At 45.7% G+C, this 16,716-nt stretch overlaps 1 protein-coding gene across 4 annotated transcripts in view; it reads left to right on the top strand.

Moving 5' to 3' along the window:
* The window catches only part of LOC119461370 (rho GTPase-activating protein 20), a 683,025-nt gene that overhangs the window by 289,777 nt on the left and 376,532 nt on the right, over positions 1-16,716 (top strand). For all 4 annotated transcript variants that reach the window (XM_049672559.1, XM_037722657.2, XM_037722656.2 and 1 more), the window contains one exon: positions 14,748-14,820. In XM_049672559.1, the coding sequence (XP_049528516.1) occupies positions 14,748-14,820 (73 nt within the window). The remainder of the gene's footprint in view (positions 1-14,747; positions 14,821-16,716) is intronic.

Below are 16,716 nucleotides of genomic sequence, written 5' to 3'. Positions count from 1 at the left end.
CGATTCATCGGTATACACAATCTCGGACAAACGCCAGCCCGACGACTCAGTTCAATTCCGACTCACACTTGCGCACACTCACTTCGACTCACTTAGGCTGACACCCACTCAGATTCATAACTCACCGTTGTCTCTGATTTTTTGGCGAGTCAGATTGAGTCGACTCATGAGTGAATTCGCCGACATATGGTTGTCAGTACTACTTCTTTGCTTTTAGAACGCAGTAGACACGGGAGTGCAAATAGACAAAGTTTTCACAAAGCACATTCAAGCAAAGCTAAGTTTCAGCGCCAATATGTGTTCACTGGCATCTTAAAAAGCTTGATCACAACTGCGGTGATGTCGACCTACAGCCTCAGGCTTTGGGCTGAAAATGCTTGCTCCAGTTTAGCTTCGCTTTCCTTTTTTTATATATATGTATAACACATAATACCCCAGTTCGTGGCGCACTCAGCCTAGACATGCTCAGGAGAATTGTGATGGAGCAGCCTTGGTGAGGTGGCGGCGGCTTTAATTATTATAGTTAGCCTTCGCAGCTGCCCCAGATTTTTCTCCCGTATGTGGTACTTCCTCTTTATTTTTTCAATGACGCCAGACGCTGCACTGTAGGGCTCATAAAGCCAAGTATCGAGGTTTTCAGATTATGATGGTGAGTGATCGTCGACGCAGACTGGTCTGCATGCTGCGCGTCGCCCGTTTTCTCGATGCCTCGTTTCATATGCGCCTGCTCTTTCGCGACGATGCTTAATCCCAGCCAATCCCGTGCCGCTGGTTATATTTTTTTTTTCGCGCTCCTAAGGCAGCGTTTATCTTGTCATCTAAGTACTTCGAGTGAACAGATCGGCATTTCGGAGAGTAATGGTAACAGAATGCTCAGCTTTTTTAGGCCAATATCTTCCCACAATTGCCCACACGGTCCTTTAAGAGAAGCAAGGATGACTTGGCGCATTGAAGAGAAAACAAAAAGGCTGCGGTGATCCCCCACTGAGACGTACCAACGAATGTTGGTGCCTTCGACGTTGCCACAGGACTATTTGAGGCGTAATGTGGCAAATGAAACCAGGTCAGCAGGTGAAGATATGGCGGGACAGTATTGAGGAAAAAGTTTAATGTCGAGAAAATGAGGGAGTTGTGGATGACTGATTGAGCGACGTAATAAGAGTGTGATCGACAAAATGACATTCGTTTCACATGTAAATGGAGCATAGCTGAGAGGACAAGACAAAAATGTGCTTCATATTTCTCAGTACCCACGACGACCACATAACGTGAATATGAAAAGTAAAGGGGGTATTTCATTATTGCTGGAACCACCAGTTACCCATGGCCTTGTAACAGTACCACCTGATGGGGCACTATGGTGTATGGTGGCCTGCTGGGCATTCATGATTGCGCCGCTCAAATTGTCCGAGACAGGGCACGAGAGAGGCGAGACCAAGGCAGGGCCGGCCGTGATCTCGCCTGAACTGGCACTACAGTAGCTGCGCTATTTCTATATCTATTTCTTCTTTCTTTTTTACTCGATACAGTCATGAGCCTGCGTGGCAGTCAGCGTCTGTGTTCTTAGTATTCGTGGTTTCTCTGTTTTCCGTGTTTTCCTTGGTATTTGCAAAACAAACATTGCTTATCTAGGTGTTCGGGCTATCAAAGAAACAGAGGTTAAATCTTGCAGCGGATAGACCAAAAAGAAAAAAAGAAAAGTGGATGGGTGGAAGGAGGCTGAAGGCGGGGGGGGGGGGGGGGGGGGGATTTTAAAACATGCATTTCAGAATGTCAAATGGTTCATTGCTCCATTCTGCTGCGCCTCAGCACCGCTCTACGTGGTCTGTTTCTTTTCTTTGTCAATAATAGCAGTTATTCTTTTAAATTTAAACCAGAAATGACGTATTCTCCCTATCTCTTAAGGAGGGGAATGATATAGTTTTCGCTGCCTTAATCTTCAGCTTCGCTTGCGTAACCTTCAGCGTACGTATACCTGCAGCGGAAAAAAATTAGCACAAGTGCCCGATCACCCGATCAGATAAATAGCCGCACGCGACGTTGTTGTTACCTAGTAGCCGAAAACAAAAGTGCCAGGCTGAAACATGAATCATGTGGCACTTTAGGTACCAGTGTGCACGGGTACCAGTGCGCAGTGAGCGCTGCGTACCGCAATTTTCCTGCTACGGTCATCGGTATCTTGTGCTAATCTTTTTTCGTTGCAGCTGTGCGTCGTACAGTCGTCCACAAACGTTTATGACGCGCGAATTCCGCTACAAATGTTCGTTTAGACTCCTTTGACTAACAGCGCTTGTTGTTTAGCGGGTGACTACGGAGGTCGCAAGAACTACTTCAGACTGAAAGAACTGTACCACAGAAGGTGCCAGGCCTTCGCGAGAAATCTGTTTCTTTCGCAATTCCTGCGTCCCGCAAACTTTCGTGGCCGACTGTGTACACCCCATTCATGCGCTCTCAATTGGGTCCTAATCTTCGATATTCGGCGCACCTCCGTTACTCCGCTTTCCGTTCCCACAAATCACCGCCTATACCACGCCGGCTCGCCCGACTCTGGCCTATACTACTATACGTCCTACTATACGCCGGCTCGACGCGCTGTCCCGGACGCATTACGCCACCGGAACTTCAGGCCTTCGGCGAGGCCTACGTCTCTTCCGTATCCCGGGCATTCACAAGTGCCCGCATAGTATGTAGGTGCGCGCGATCTCCAAACGCGAGGAGCTCCACTTCCCACCGCGCGCCGCAGCCCGTGGCGCCGCCGCCGACGACGATGCCTGGGCTCATTTGCGCGCCAACACTTCATTGACCAATCAAGCCGCGCATTGCGTGCGCGACGACCACGGCACTTGCGCGTTTGAGCGCCCCGAGGCGTTTCCGGAAAGCGAGATTGAGGGAAGCGGCTTGAGGGGAGACCGCAAGAGATGATTGTTGGTTCACCCATGCCCCAATAAAAATTGGCAACCTATTTAAGCATGAAATGTTTTTAGCTCCCGTTGTCGGTGACCTTCAAGTTACCTTGAAACAAAAGCCAGAGTCGCTATCCGGACACTCAAACGAGAACGTCCTGGCATCGGTTATTTTCTTGTTTTATTTTATTTTTGAGCGTGACACGCCAGTTTCTGCGGCGTTTAAAAACGCGCCTAGCTTTTAACCTCATGCGTTTTAACAAACTAATTACGTTTTGGAGGTTTACGTGCCGAAACTAAACTATGATAATGATTCACGCCGTAGCGGGGGACTCCGGATGAATTTTGACCACCTAGGGTTCTTTAACGTGCACCTAATCTAAGTATACGAGCGTTTTCTTTTTTTTTCTTTTTTTTTCGATTCTACTCCATCGGAATAAGGTCACCGCGGCCGAAATCGAGCCCACGTCATCGAGCTCAGCAGCACAATGCCATAGCCACAGCGACGAGTGACCTCCTACGCTTTGTAATTGTCGCTTCTAAAAGTGATTGGGCTCAACGCACTGCCTCGTGAGTTCCTGATCACCGCTGTACCCTGCCGGCAACTTCGGGAATGCATAGCCCACTTAATCTGAGCTTGCCGGCTATTTGCATTAGAAAGAGGAGCCCTAATGCCCGCACTGAAGGTCCATCAAATACTCGTTGCTTGAGCTTCGACCCGTACTTGGCCCATGGTCTTACGCTGCGTCTGTGTTTCGAGCAATGAAGGCGCATTTAACCTGCTGTGCATTTGTGTCGTGCACTGTGCATAGATAATTTTATTTTTCTTAATACCCATCCGGGAGTAGCATGCTGTAGGCGTGTGCCGCCAGGCAAACCTATCGAATATTCATTAGAGTCCTCTCTTTTTCATGTATTATACAGGATGAAAACATTGCTTATAACTTATTAGCTTGGAAACAGGTCGCCTGACCGATATAGAAAACTATTTGGTGCTTTGGAATGCGTATGCGTTTTTTCTTCACGATTGGAAGAACGGGTGTAAACGTTCCCGGTATCTGTGCTGATGTTACCGAACCGGACAAGCACCGTACTATACAAAAGCTCCAAAAGCACCCTACTGACACTAGATGCCTTCTGCAGCTTCGTTTGGTATCTTGTGTCGACGGCACTCTATCTATCTATCTATCTATCTATCTATCTATCTATCTATCTATCTATCTATCTATCTATCTATCTATCTATCTATCTATCTATCTATCTATCTATCTATCTATCTATCTATCTATCTATCTATCTATCTATTTTTCTTTCTTTCTTTGACTACCAAGGGCGCCGCCAACACAGACACCTAAGGCTTTCGGCTTAATGAAGTACATAAATAAATTATAGACACAAGGTATTCGGAATCCACGCTAGAGTACTTTGAACAAACGTCTCACCTTGTGAAAGGTTTTTGACTGCCTCGCTTTATTTGGTATTATCAATTCATCACTATTAGGTTTGCAGACATAAAACGATCATCGAAGAAAAGAGTTGGATCGCAACCGCGACGAACGTATAATGAGTAAACAGAAGTTATGGCATCCGGCGACTGTCGAATTCTGGTTACTTGTGCGAAAATTGAACGCGCGACGTCGTTTTTAATCGAAAAGCGATATAACGGATATAACGAATGTTACTAATGTAACGAATATAACGAATATAAGCGAAGTGCAGTGGCGTACCGCTTACCAGATTCGTAGAGGTGAGCGCGTTCGCTTACTGCACGGTTCTATAGCGGCGCAGTATAATGGGGGCGGATCCTCCGCGCTGGTCTCGTTTTCTTCCTTGTTGTTCCTCCAAGGAACGCCGCCCGGTTGAGAACGCTCGCACGATCGCTACCGACAGGCGTGGCGGGGGGCTACTGTGCGTTCCACGGTGGATTCTCTCTCCGTTCGCTTGATTAATGTCTCTTTGCCGACTGAATGAAGGCGGCGTTTGTGCCCTGTTAAGCCGTCCCGCCCGATCTTTCGCTAATCTTTAATTCAACTCGCGCTTCGTGTGTGGTCGTGGCTTGTATACGTCACAGGGAATGCGTCTCCGAACCACGCTTTAGTGACGTCACTTTGTCGTTTGGTCACGCAGGAGTGCTTGCAAGAAAAGGAAGGCTCAGATTCACGAATACTGTTCCCTGGCTCTTTCTTTTCTTTCTTTCTTTCTTTCTTTCTTTCCTTCTTGCTTTCTTTCTTTCTTTCTTTCCTCTTTTTCTTTCTCTCTTTCTCTCTTTCCTTTTTTCGTTCTTTCCTTCCTTCCTTCGTTCTTTCTTTCTTTCTCTTACTTCCTTGCTTTCTCTTTCTTTCTTTCCTTTGTTTTGTCTTGCTCTAGCTTGCTTGCTTGCTTGCTTGCTTGCTTGCTCATTTGCTTGTTTGCTTGTTTGCTTGCTTGTTCGTATACGACCTGTCCCTTATTATTGGCCATCCCGTTCACTGTCATCTCAGTAGCGTATTCACGATGAGCCGACGAACGTTTGTAGAACAAGCTCTTTTGTGTGTGACGTTAGTTTACCAACGTTTCATTAGGAAGTACGCAGTGACAAGAACATGATATACAGCTTGGCACGAAATCGCGGGTTTGTTTGTTCCACAACTCCGGTGAGCGCATTTCAGTGGGAGCTGTACGGATGACCGTTTGTGCACTGATATTTCAGTGCATTGATGTCATTGATTTCTACCAGTGCCATAACAACAACGCGCATTTCATAAGAGTTGTATAACGCTTCTAATATTGTTACATGGCTAATCGTTTATCGAAAGCCTTGTAAAAAAACCTGTGTATACGGCTAATGTATCTAAGTTTCTTCGCTTCGATGTTGGTTAGGCGAATTCTTTTCCATAAAGTACAACGCTTTGAGTTGAAAGATCATGGGAATGCGTTAATTCGGAAACAGGCATAAAACATAAATGTGGATATGTACAAGATACATAACAATGTTAATTGCACGTTTAGAAGAACTTAATAAAATAATGGTGTTTACTTCTAAGTTCAGAACATTAAAAAGGAATTCAGCACCAGTTCAAGTTTGATGGATATATTGTTGTGTTTTTCTTGGAGAGTGTAGTACACGCAACCATTCGAGTCCAAAACAGCGAACTGCCTTTATTCAGGATCAAGATTCAGGTCACTTAGCATAGCTGACGCGATCTGTTGGTTAAGTCAAACGATAACGCATAGGTAGAAAGACAAGAGGAAGCGACAATACTCTTGTGTGCGTGCATAACAGGTGAAGTTAAACATAAATGTAGGGAGGAATAGGCTGTGTCCAGCAGAAAACCATGCATAGTTATTATTTATCATGATTACAGCTAGTACCGATTGAGGGAAACGTAGCTGCTTATGTAGAGGTGCATGTCGGCAAAGTTGATAGATATAATATTCAGAATGACATCGTCATCTAGATACCGGAACCTGACTTGTAAGTGAAAGGAGCGAGATAGATGTCGGAAGGTAGATAGCATATGCAAATATAGCCTACGGTGACTCTGGCATGCAATGCAACGGGGTGACGCTCGCACGCAGGTGGTTTCTCGTGACAGAACCGGTCGCGTGGAAGGCCTGAAATAAACATATGCGCTCGTAACGTCATTGACGGTCGCGCGTGTCGGCTGATATGCGAGCCGCCAATGGAAAACGATTGGGTCACGCAACCCTTTCGCTCGCCGCGATCGACTCGCGTTAGGCACAGCCCCGAAAGTTTGCTCGTGGTTGCGGCAGCAGTATATTACTATCCGACACGCCTCGGCGCTCCGCCAAGATTCAGGCATATTCGCCGATCTCGCGCGGAGAGCGAAATGATCAGAAACACGGAGGACGCGAATGGCAGTCTTCGTGCCGGCGAGCTCACGCCCACCATGTCACGCAACTGCAGCTGCGATGGCGTCTGGGCACGTCTTCGGTAATGGAAGGAGAAGGCGAACTTCCCGAACCGTAACAACGCCGCATAACCGTAACAACGCCGCGTAGGTAAACTCTGGTTATTCACGGACACGTAGCTGCATCACGCGACGCGAAGCAGGATATTTGTACGCGTAACGCAAGTTTACCTACTTTCTGCTCCTGCAGCGTCCGTTTCGAAGCTCTGCGCGAGGTTTTAGTTCAGGAGCGGTTGATCATTCGTCGTTCCGGGAAGGGCGGTACGTAACCCAAAACACACTGATTAACCACCGCGGTGACTCTGTGGCGTTAGAAGCGTGTTAATAGCCGGACACTGCGTCTGCTCTGTTGTTCCGTGCTTCCCGTACGTCGTCGTCATCGTCGTGGTAACCTACTCATCCTGAGCTTCAACCTTGCGATATAGTGAAAAACGTCGCCTCCGAGATCTGCGCGCACCTTTCCGTGTAGTATCGTAGGTCACGGCGAAGAAAAAATTACATTTCGCTCACCACTTTTAGGGATTTAACTGATGTCCTTTCGGCAATGTGCAGGTTCGACGCTGTACGCATCAATCACTTCGCTATCGCGCAGCTTTAGGGCATGAAAATTGGTGCGTTGTTCGGTGCACGACGAAGACTGCGCAGATGTCTCCCAGAGGCCGCTATTTTGCATCACAGATGGCAAAACCTTAGCGGACGAAGACGACGTTGTGGCGCATTGCAAAGATGTTGTTCTTGAGAAGATGGCTCTGTCCGCTATGGAAGCATACAGAGACATGGATATTTCGCTTAACGTATTCGAAAAAGAGATTTTGCCTTTACCGCTGCGTTGTTCTCGGTAAAAGTTTGCAGAAAGATCGCATTTTGGAGCCTACGTCGTTCAGTATAACGCATGCCATAGAAAGGAACTGGTCAGGCAGGGTTGCGGCGGGTTGCTCGCTCCTCTGGAACACGCTGTAACCATCCCTGAAACGGCAACAGCTCGCACCCCTATAAACGGAGGAAAATGCACACTTTTTTCTTAGAAACCAGGCATGTGTTGCACTGAATTGTGGCATGTGTTACACCGAACGACGAAGACACCGAAATGCGATTATTCTGCAAAATTTGAGCAAGAGCAGTGCGGAGGTAAGCGCAAGACCTTTTTTTAAATGTTATCGAAATATCCATGTCCCTGTAAAATTATCGCAATAAAATAGTTCCGAGCCTTAGGAATCACCAAAGCCCGCTCTTTTTTTTTTTTTCTATTAGTAGAAGTAGCAGAAAACTGTTGTTTAGTAATGAAGTCCCAGAGGGAGGAGCCCTCAGTCCAGGAGCCCATTGGCTGCTGCTATCAGGCTGGCCCGGTCGATCAGGTATCGCTGGTCGTCCAAGGCTGTGCTGGAAAGAGCGGCTTCCCACTTTTTCTCTTAATTATCCCGAACTTCGCTGACCTTCATTATTTCTAAAGCGGGCCAATCCTGGAGACCTTGCATTAGTAATCCGGGCCGATTCTTAAGATGGTGTAATCAAAACTACCAATCCCGGAGATAGCGTAATCCGTGGTCGCGTGGGTCGCAGTGGTGGGGGTCTCCGCGTCTGGCCACCTTGTCATGCCGGCACGTGATCACTGTGCTGCAGAACGCGGTGCGAAAGATGAACACCTTTATAGCATTTATGTGAAGCGAAGTTTTGTGAATCGGTTAAATTAACCGCTTCACAAAGCTTCGCTTCACACACTGTAGCTCCCGACACTTCTTAGCAGGGTCGGAGACGCAGTCGTGCTTAGTGCTTGCAATATTCTTAACAGCGTGTACTGACCGACACACAGGATTAACAGTGAGGTACATCCCTGCGCTTCAATGGGCAGTAGCACCAATGGGGCGCGGCTGCTCGCCAAGCAGCACTGGGTCACGCGTGTCGACGTCGTCTCGCAATTCGAGAACACCTCTCGCCGGGGGCCCACGATTGATGACACGGCATTCCGACTTCGGGGTCGACGCCGAAGTCTCCGCGGTGTTTATTTTCGGGCGCGGGGACGCTGGCTGCTTATCCGCGCTCACGTACGTACAGGCTTAGAAGCGAGCCCCCGCATGTGAGGGCGACTAAGAAGGAGAAAACAGCGGGTGTGCTCCCCGCCTGTCCTGGCCAGCCGATGGCAATGGCGCTCGATAAATAAGTCACTAGAGCAGAGGCACGCTGTCTCGCCTTTGCGGCGTGCAAACAGCATTCGACGCCGTCCAGCAGGTGTTTTGTATAGGCTGGCCGAAATGCGCGAGCTTAAAATAGTCGATTTCTATGCGGCCACGTCTACCCCCTCGGGGGAAGAGACATGATCTGCGGTGGGTGAGGGAGTACGCGTATTAGAAGAAGAAGAAAAACGAAGAAGAAAAAGGTTGAATAAAGAAGCGGATGGAAACTGGGATACGTGAGGAGAAATGTGGCCCGGACCGGACCGCATAAATTTCTCTCTATAGACAGTCGAGCCGCCACGTAGTATTTAGGAGGAAAGAAAAGCCGTTATATCGGTATTATTTTCAAGCTCACGTTTGGTGAGGCTGATGCGGCCTGATCTCATTTCGTAGCATAAGTCATTTTGGACAGAGATAATCTTGCTTCACTTTTCGAGGAGGTTGATCTGTTTAATTTAGAATATGGTGCTAGTATTTAGTTCATTGGGAAATGATTCATAAATTAAAAGAAATGAAAAATCAGAGTGCACTTAGGATTAGACTTAAGACGAAGCTTTAGCTCGTGAGCTCCTATCTAAATACATGGGAACTGAGAAATCGTTTTTCTCGGCAGTCACAAGACCAATTTTTATGCGATTTGTTGCATTTAGAAGAAGAAAGATGAAATCTCATGACCGTAAGAAGCAGATTTTTTTATTTATGTTATATTTACAAAAATACTTGAAAATTGCAAATTGAAAACACCCGAGTACCGACTTTCCAACCCAGTAAGTTAGTAATAAATAATGCTATCACAATTCTATAAATTTCACCTGTTAAGAAATATAAAGCGGACAAAATTGACGTGTTATACACTTCTCTGAAATATTGCACTAATTTGTGAGTCAGACTTTTGCAAACCCAACGTAAACAATTTAACAATTTCACGTAAGGTGTAAATTTCACGAAAGGTGCAGTTTACAGAAATGCCATATCACTTTTTGGTGCAGTATGATGGTTTTGTCAACTTTGTGCTTGAATTTGTCTGAAACACAACAATATTCGGGAATTCTCGCAAAACATTTCATGCGATAAGTCAGAAATCTGCTTGCTAAAGTAAATAGAATTTAATATTTTCTCTTATATGCAACAAATTTCGTTCAAATTGGTGCCGGGGTTGTCTCATAAAATAATTCCGGCGTTTTACATGTATATGAACAGGAAAATCGGAGTTGTCCTCTAGCTGTAGCTTCTACCTAAATCTTGAGCTCATTCTGTGACATACGTCACTGTGGAGTGTGGTATCTTCGTTTCAATGTCGAGGAATTTTCTTTAATGCAAAATGTATTTAGTGTTTGTGTCTTTGCGAGCTGATTCAGAAATGAAATAAATAATCAAAGTGTACTTCGAAGAAGGAATGTACCAGCGCCAAAATTCTCACCATTCGTTACAAGCTGTCGCCGTTGTATGTGGAAGCTCCATTCACTAAGATGAAAAGCTGCCACTTCAGCACGGTGCTAGCCACTTGTAACTGGAGCATGACGAAAATTATTCAGCATCTGAACGTGACTCCAACGGATTACGGTAATTTCAATGTATAAGACGATCTAACAACATAACCGTTGAAAGTGAACATACGACACTTGTGTAAGAAACAAATCGCGATAGAACATTCGGAAATCGGAGGCTTGGGCAGTGTGAACAGCCAATCAAGCTCGAAAGGCGGATTTCGTCTCGCGAAAGATATTCCAAGAATTCCGCCACGAATTCATACATGCCTGGTCGTATCTATCTTGTCATGATTCGTAAAAGTGTCACGCACTAAAGCTCGCGGACATAGAGACCTGTGGTCCAGCTTTTCCTAACCCAAGAGGAGCGAGCGAAATGTGATGGCCTTGCTCCAAACGAAAGGAAATTGCCGCATGGAAATGAAGATCAAACATTCTTTTCGTAAGGTATTGCACCCAAAATGTGGCGCCTGTATAACGTCATGGTGGTAACATGAATTCTACTATATATCGGTGAAAGCGTCAATGTTTTGCCGTGAGTTCGAGTCATGGTGCGATTTGTGGGCGATGTCATTTGAGCTCGTGCATGCTGTCCTTGTCTGCATCTCTGTATCGCAAAAACGTAATAATGATAATGTATGTGCGACAAAGTGAAACATTTTGTTACAGATTCCCAACAACTTCTTCATGCAGCTGGACAAGCTTTGAGTATACTTCTAAAGCTGCGTTTTGTGAACAGGAAACGTGGATTTGAATTCTGAACGAGACAGTGAAATTCCGGCTTTTTTAACTACTTGCACCAGACCACGAACACAGTGTGAAAGGCGCCGGTCGCAAAGTAACACTCACCCCATACGGCACCTATAAAATGTACATAACATTCACTCACGCTTATCCTCGATTGAGTCCTACTGATTTCCATACCTACTCACGTTCACTTGAGTTCAGTCAAGCAAGTGTGAGCCCAATCGAGTTTCCGTGAGTGGACTGAAGATTGAGTTCGCCGACCCATGGATAAACGATCGCGTTCGTACTCATTCTGTTCTTGTTTTTCAAGGGGACCTTAGTTGAAAACCGCTCCCGGTTAACGCAAGATGTCAGTACAGCGTTTCAGCTTTCTTGTTCACATGCTCGTGCCCCGGATTTCCATAATTACACGTGGCGCAAATAACATTCTCATGCTCTTCGGTCAACAGCTTCTATATAAGAGACCACGCTATTAAAACAACTCGAGCAGACAGCATTTCACGGGCCCGAAACAACCTTCACGCGTGACCGGGCAAAGGAATGATCAATTTGACAACGCGGCCATAATATTTGCAACTGCTTTGCAAGATATTGCCAAACGCAACTTATTGGCTAGGCATATAAGCGCTTTTCCGTTGCAGTCTACTCTGAGCTGCATTCGATTTGCTCTTCCATGCGTTGCCATCACAAAAACAACAACAACAACAACAAAAAAAAAAAGATGAAAGTCTCAAATGCTTCCTGTTTTCCGCTATAACGACTCACTGTATATGATGCACGCAAGCCATGCACCGTCACGCTTGATCGGTTTCTTTTCACTGCATTCGCGTGGCACAACTTACGAATTGAAAGATCACTGAGGCAGTGCTATAATGGCCTTTCTACAACAGTTGCACTCATTCGCGAGCACTGACGGGCGTGTTCTTTCTGAGGCACCAAGCTGCAAACGGTGTGTACTCGCGAAAAAAGAAAAAAAAAAAGAAACCTTACAAAAAGAGATAAACTAACAGTTTCCTCTGAGCTGTGTAGCGGTGTTTTAAGTTTAGTAATTGCTCTCGCGCCTCCCTGCAAGGCTGGCAGTCGATGCGCATACCGAACGGGACTCTTCCTGCCAGCATAAACTGAACGCGAGAACTGATCGACACTTCGCAACTTCAGCCGCAAGCACCATTCTGAGCGGGAACGTCGTAACGTCCCGGCGATGATGGATGAGGGGCTTAGCGTGCTATAGATGAAGAGGGGGGGGGGGGGGGGGGGTGTCCCAACTTAACTTGCTCCCTGTGGGCGCGGAAAGAGAGGCCCCAGCGTAAGAAAAGACTTGACCGCGCCATCGTGCGAGAACTTCTCTGTACTTCCCTTTGCCGGACCTTCCGGAGTACGCGCTCGGCGGCGGCGGCGGCGCTCGATAACAGATTTGAGAAATTAACTCGGACGGTGCCGATTAAGCGGCTCGCCAGTGGCCCCGAGTAACTCGCGGATCCATCTTGCTTAATCTCATCGAATCTGCTCGCCGACCAAGGCGAACCGTGCAGGCTGCGCTCGCAACGGACGGGCTGCCGGAGGCAGCGGAGCAATGTAACGAACGAGTCTGCTAATCGTCGACGACGTTAGAGGATGCTTCAGGCGGTAAGCTGGACACAGTGGCTATTGGACAAAGAAGAAGAAGAAAAGAGAACAAGAAGAGAAGCCTCGAGGCGGTTGACGCCAGTAGGCATCGTCGCCTCGCGTTAGGGAATCGCGTGCCTTGGAAGCTGCCGCGTTCGTATCTCATTCGGCCAACGTTGTGGTCGTGAGAAGACAGCCGGATGAGTGTTTTAATTAGTGAGGAACAGGTGGGCGTATGGCCACTGCGTTACTTTTCACATTTGCCTAAATAACCAGAATCATATTTATTTAAAAGACAATAAGCTGGAAGGTCTGCTGGGCTAAAAGCGGCAATAGTTGCTTGACAGGGGTCCAGGTTACCGTTACATGGCAGCAGTAATGCAAAGTGCATATATTGGGATGCAGGTATACGCCGGTATATGCAGGTGTACCTTGACATCGAGGCATGAATTGTATACTCTGGTTTCTCTCCCTTTTTGTTCCCGTATCCTCTTTGCGCTTAGGCAAGACATTCAGAGTTGTGTGTGATCAGCTTTTCTACCATTTCTTCTTTTCTATGCCGCGCTACAGTTCTAGAGAAGTATTTTGCTGTTTGTTTTCTTCTGTTAAATCAATTCTGCGGTGCCTGTAATACTGAAGGAAACAAAACTACACAATCATTGAGCAACACAATCGAGATGACAAAATGATGGTTTGTGTGATGTTTATCATCATCATCATCTTTTTTTTTATAGGGATAACATTTTAGAGTAGGTCTTCGTGCTTTTAGATAGCTCCTGCTACTCTTAAAAGAACAAACAGCAATACATTGAACGCACTGAAAGAGCTGAAAACATGTCAAGACGGAGTTAAAATTTATAATTATATTGTAAGGTTTTACGTGCAAACACCACGATCTCATTATGATGTACGCCATAGTGGGGGACTGAATGCATGGCACACGCCTTTTTGAATTTCGCCCCTATAGAAATGCGGCCGCCGCAACCAGGACCAAGACAGGAGTCTAAGAGCACGAACCTTCGCGCAATGTTTCACAGTTAAGTGAAGATGATGCAGAAAAGAGCATGAAGAATCAACAGAGGGAGAAAGATGCGTAGTTGCGCGCTCGAGTTGATAGCGCTCTTCGTTGAAAGAACGTAACACGCATGGAGAAAGGCTGTGTTCTATTTATGTTCATAGTTAACCTTGTCAAGGTTGCTAGAAACAATGTGCGAAAAAAGAAACAACAAAAACACTTCTCAGAGATGGGAGTGCCAGTAATGGTAATTACATCATTTCGAGACTCTGTGTGGCGGATACAGCTATCTCTTACATTTCACAAATGTCCATGCGTCGCATCACGTTAAGAGTAGGTACGTCTGTGCATATCTTCGGATCCTTCGGAGCCTTCCGTATCTTCGGGTTGGTTGCGTAGAAAAACATTCGGTTCATTGCTGGATGTTTTTTTTTTTATTGTTTCCTGTCAGTTATCGTCTAGATGCACGTAGTACAAACGTTTTATTTCGTTGAGAAAAATTCGGACCAGAAAAAAACATTCTGCGGTTTATGTGCCAAAACCACGATATGATTATGAGGCACGCCATTGTGAAGGACTCCAGTTTAATTTGAACCCCTGGCGTTCTTTAACCATGTGATCACTGAACGGTACTCAAGTGTTTTCGCATTTCACCCCCGTCGAAATGCGGCAGTCGTGGCCGGCAATTTAACCCACGAACTCGTGCTTTTTTTCTGTCTTCACAAACCTCCTTTCTTTATAAGTACACTGTCTTATATTACTTGACAGCAATAATTGTTTTGAAAAGGAGGCTTCTGCTTTGACTGCCAATTTGTTTTTCTTGCACTTAATGCCCAGTGAGCGGCCTGGCCTCACTTACGACAGTGCCAGAACCTCATGCGGTTTCTTTCTCTTCTTTGTCATTTCAGGCAACGCGTTCTCCAAGCTGCTGTGGAGCCAATACGAGGACTACCAGGCGTCGCTTCAACGAGTTGTTTTACCGTAAGTTTTCTTTCACGCATGACACACCGTAAGTTTTCTTTCACGCATGACATATCGTAAGTTTTCTTTCACGCATGACATACCGTAAGCTTTCTTTCACGCATGACATACCATAAGTTTTCTTTCACGCATGACACACGCGCGCGAGCACGCTACCGATAAGTGAAGCTGAGCTGTGCACTATGTGGGCTGCTTTTGAAAGGTCTAAAGCATTTCAATTATCAATGCATTATAGGCAAATAAAAGTTGCATTCTTTGAGATTCTTTTATATGCTGGGGGAAAAGAGCGAAATTGTCCGGCGCTAGAACATTATATATGTGTATTTAAACGATCGAGGTTGGGCAGGCCATTTAGGCAGATTGCTATAGATAATAGCCATCACTCCTCAGGACCTTCGGACATTACTGAACAAACTTGCTCAGAGCTGTCGTCTAGTTACAAGGAAGTCTCTAAGAAATGTTTAGCGGCAAGAAAATTGTAGATGTGGAAGCCGGTGGGACACAGACTTCAATTAATTGTTCTCCGCATTAAACTGAATATGTAGAATATTGTCCATGATCACTAAGGAGTAACTACACTTCTGTTTGTTGCCATAGTGCTACGATGCTGCGAAGCAGCCGTTCTTATCGCCACGTTTAAGAAGACTAACTTGTTGGCGAGCAACTGGCGGATACTTTTTAGTCTTTTTTCTCGTAAAATCTGCACATTGTTGAACCTTTGAAGCTTGGACATTCGCGATCAATATCAATTATTTCAAATAGAACTAGTGTAATGATAACATCCTAGCACGACACAAGTGGCCTGCCAGGAAGCCGTTCCTCAGATAAACAAGCTTCCTTACATTTCATCAATGATGTGCTAAAGAGCCATTCTCTCAGCGTTATATATATATATATATATATATATATATATATATATATATGAACAAGAAGAAAGGAAAGCGAGGGCCCGATTTTTATTAATCATATCATAAGATGCCAGCAAACAGTGACACCAAAGACAACATAGGGGAAATTACTTGTACTTACTAATTGAATTAAAGAAATGATAAATTAATGCAAATAAAAATGGATGAAAAAACAACTTGCCGCAGGTGCGGAACGATCCCACGTCTTCGCATTACTAGAACTAACCCTGGGAGTGTTAGCCAGCGCCACCGCTCACAAAATCCATTTTCATTTCCAATAATTTATCACTTTAATTCAGTTAGTAAGTACAAGTAATTTCCCCATGTTGTCCTTGGTGTCATTGTTTGCTGGCTTCTTGTGATATATATATATATATATATATATATATATATATATATATATATATAATTTCTCTCGTGCACTTCATATCATAACCTCTTTCACGTGTTTTAGATTAATACTTCCATAATGGTATCTCGCGCCTGTCTTGTTCGTTTACTTTGTCATCCGCTCGATGTAGCTGTTCAGCTTATGCGCTCGGGCTGTCGGCGTCTCCTGTCGTCCTCGCGGTAAAGCAAGCGGTTCGTGCTCGCGCTCGGCACGCGCTCGTGCCACTGCTCCCGCGTTCGTCGTCGTCGTCTTCCACAGCTGGCTGCGTTGCCGCTCATCATTCCAGCGTAGAACTTCACTTCTCTTCTGTCGTCGTAATGGGGAGGCCGCGTTTGCGGGGTTGTGAGCCATTGTTTAAGGCAGTATGAGCCCATTAGCGGTGCACCACTGCATGCTTCGCACTTCCCCAGGTGTCACGTTAGTAGAGCTGCATTTCGCTCAATGGGTCATTTGACACTTACGCATAACACTTAATTCATCACTCAAACCAAGGCTGACTTAAGTCGTGCTAACTGTAATAAGTAATACAAACTAAAACAGCAAAAAAGGCGTCCATAATGGCCAAATTTCTTTTTTTTTTTCAACGTAACACATTTT

The sequence above is a fragment of the Dermacentor silvarum genome, chromosome 8 (genome assembly GCF_013339745.2).
Source record: "Dermacentor silvarum isolate Dsil-2018 chromosome 8, BIME_Dsil_1.4, whole genome shotgun sequence".
Lineage (NCBI taxonomy): Eukaryota > Metazoa > Arthropoda > Arachnida > Ixodida > Ixodidae > Dermacentor > Dermacentor silvarum.
The sequence above is the reverse complement of the archived record's forward strand: the minus strand, read 5'-3'. Positions and strand labels throughout refer to the sequence as shown.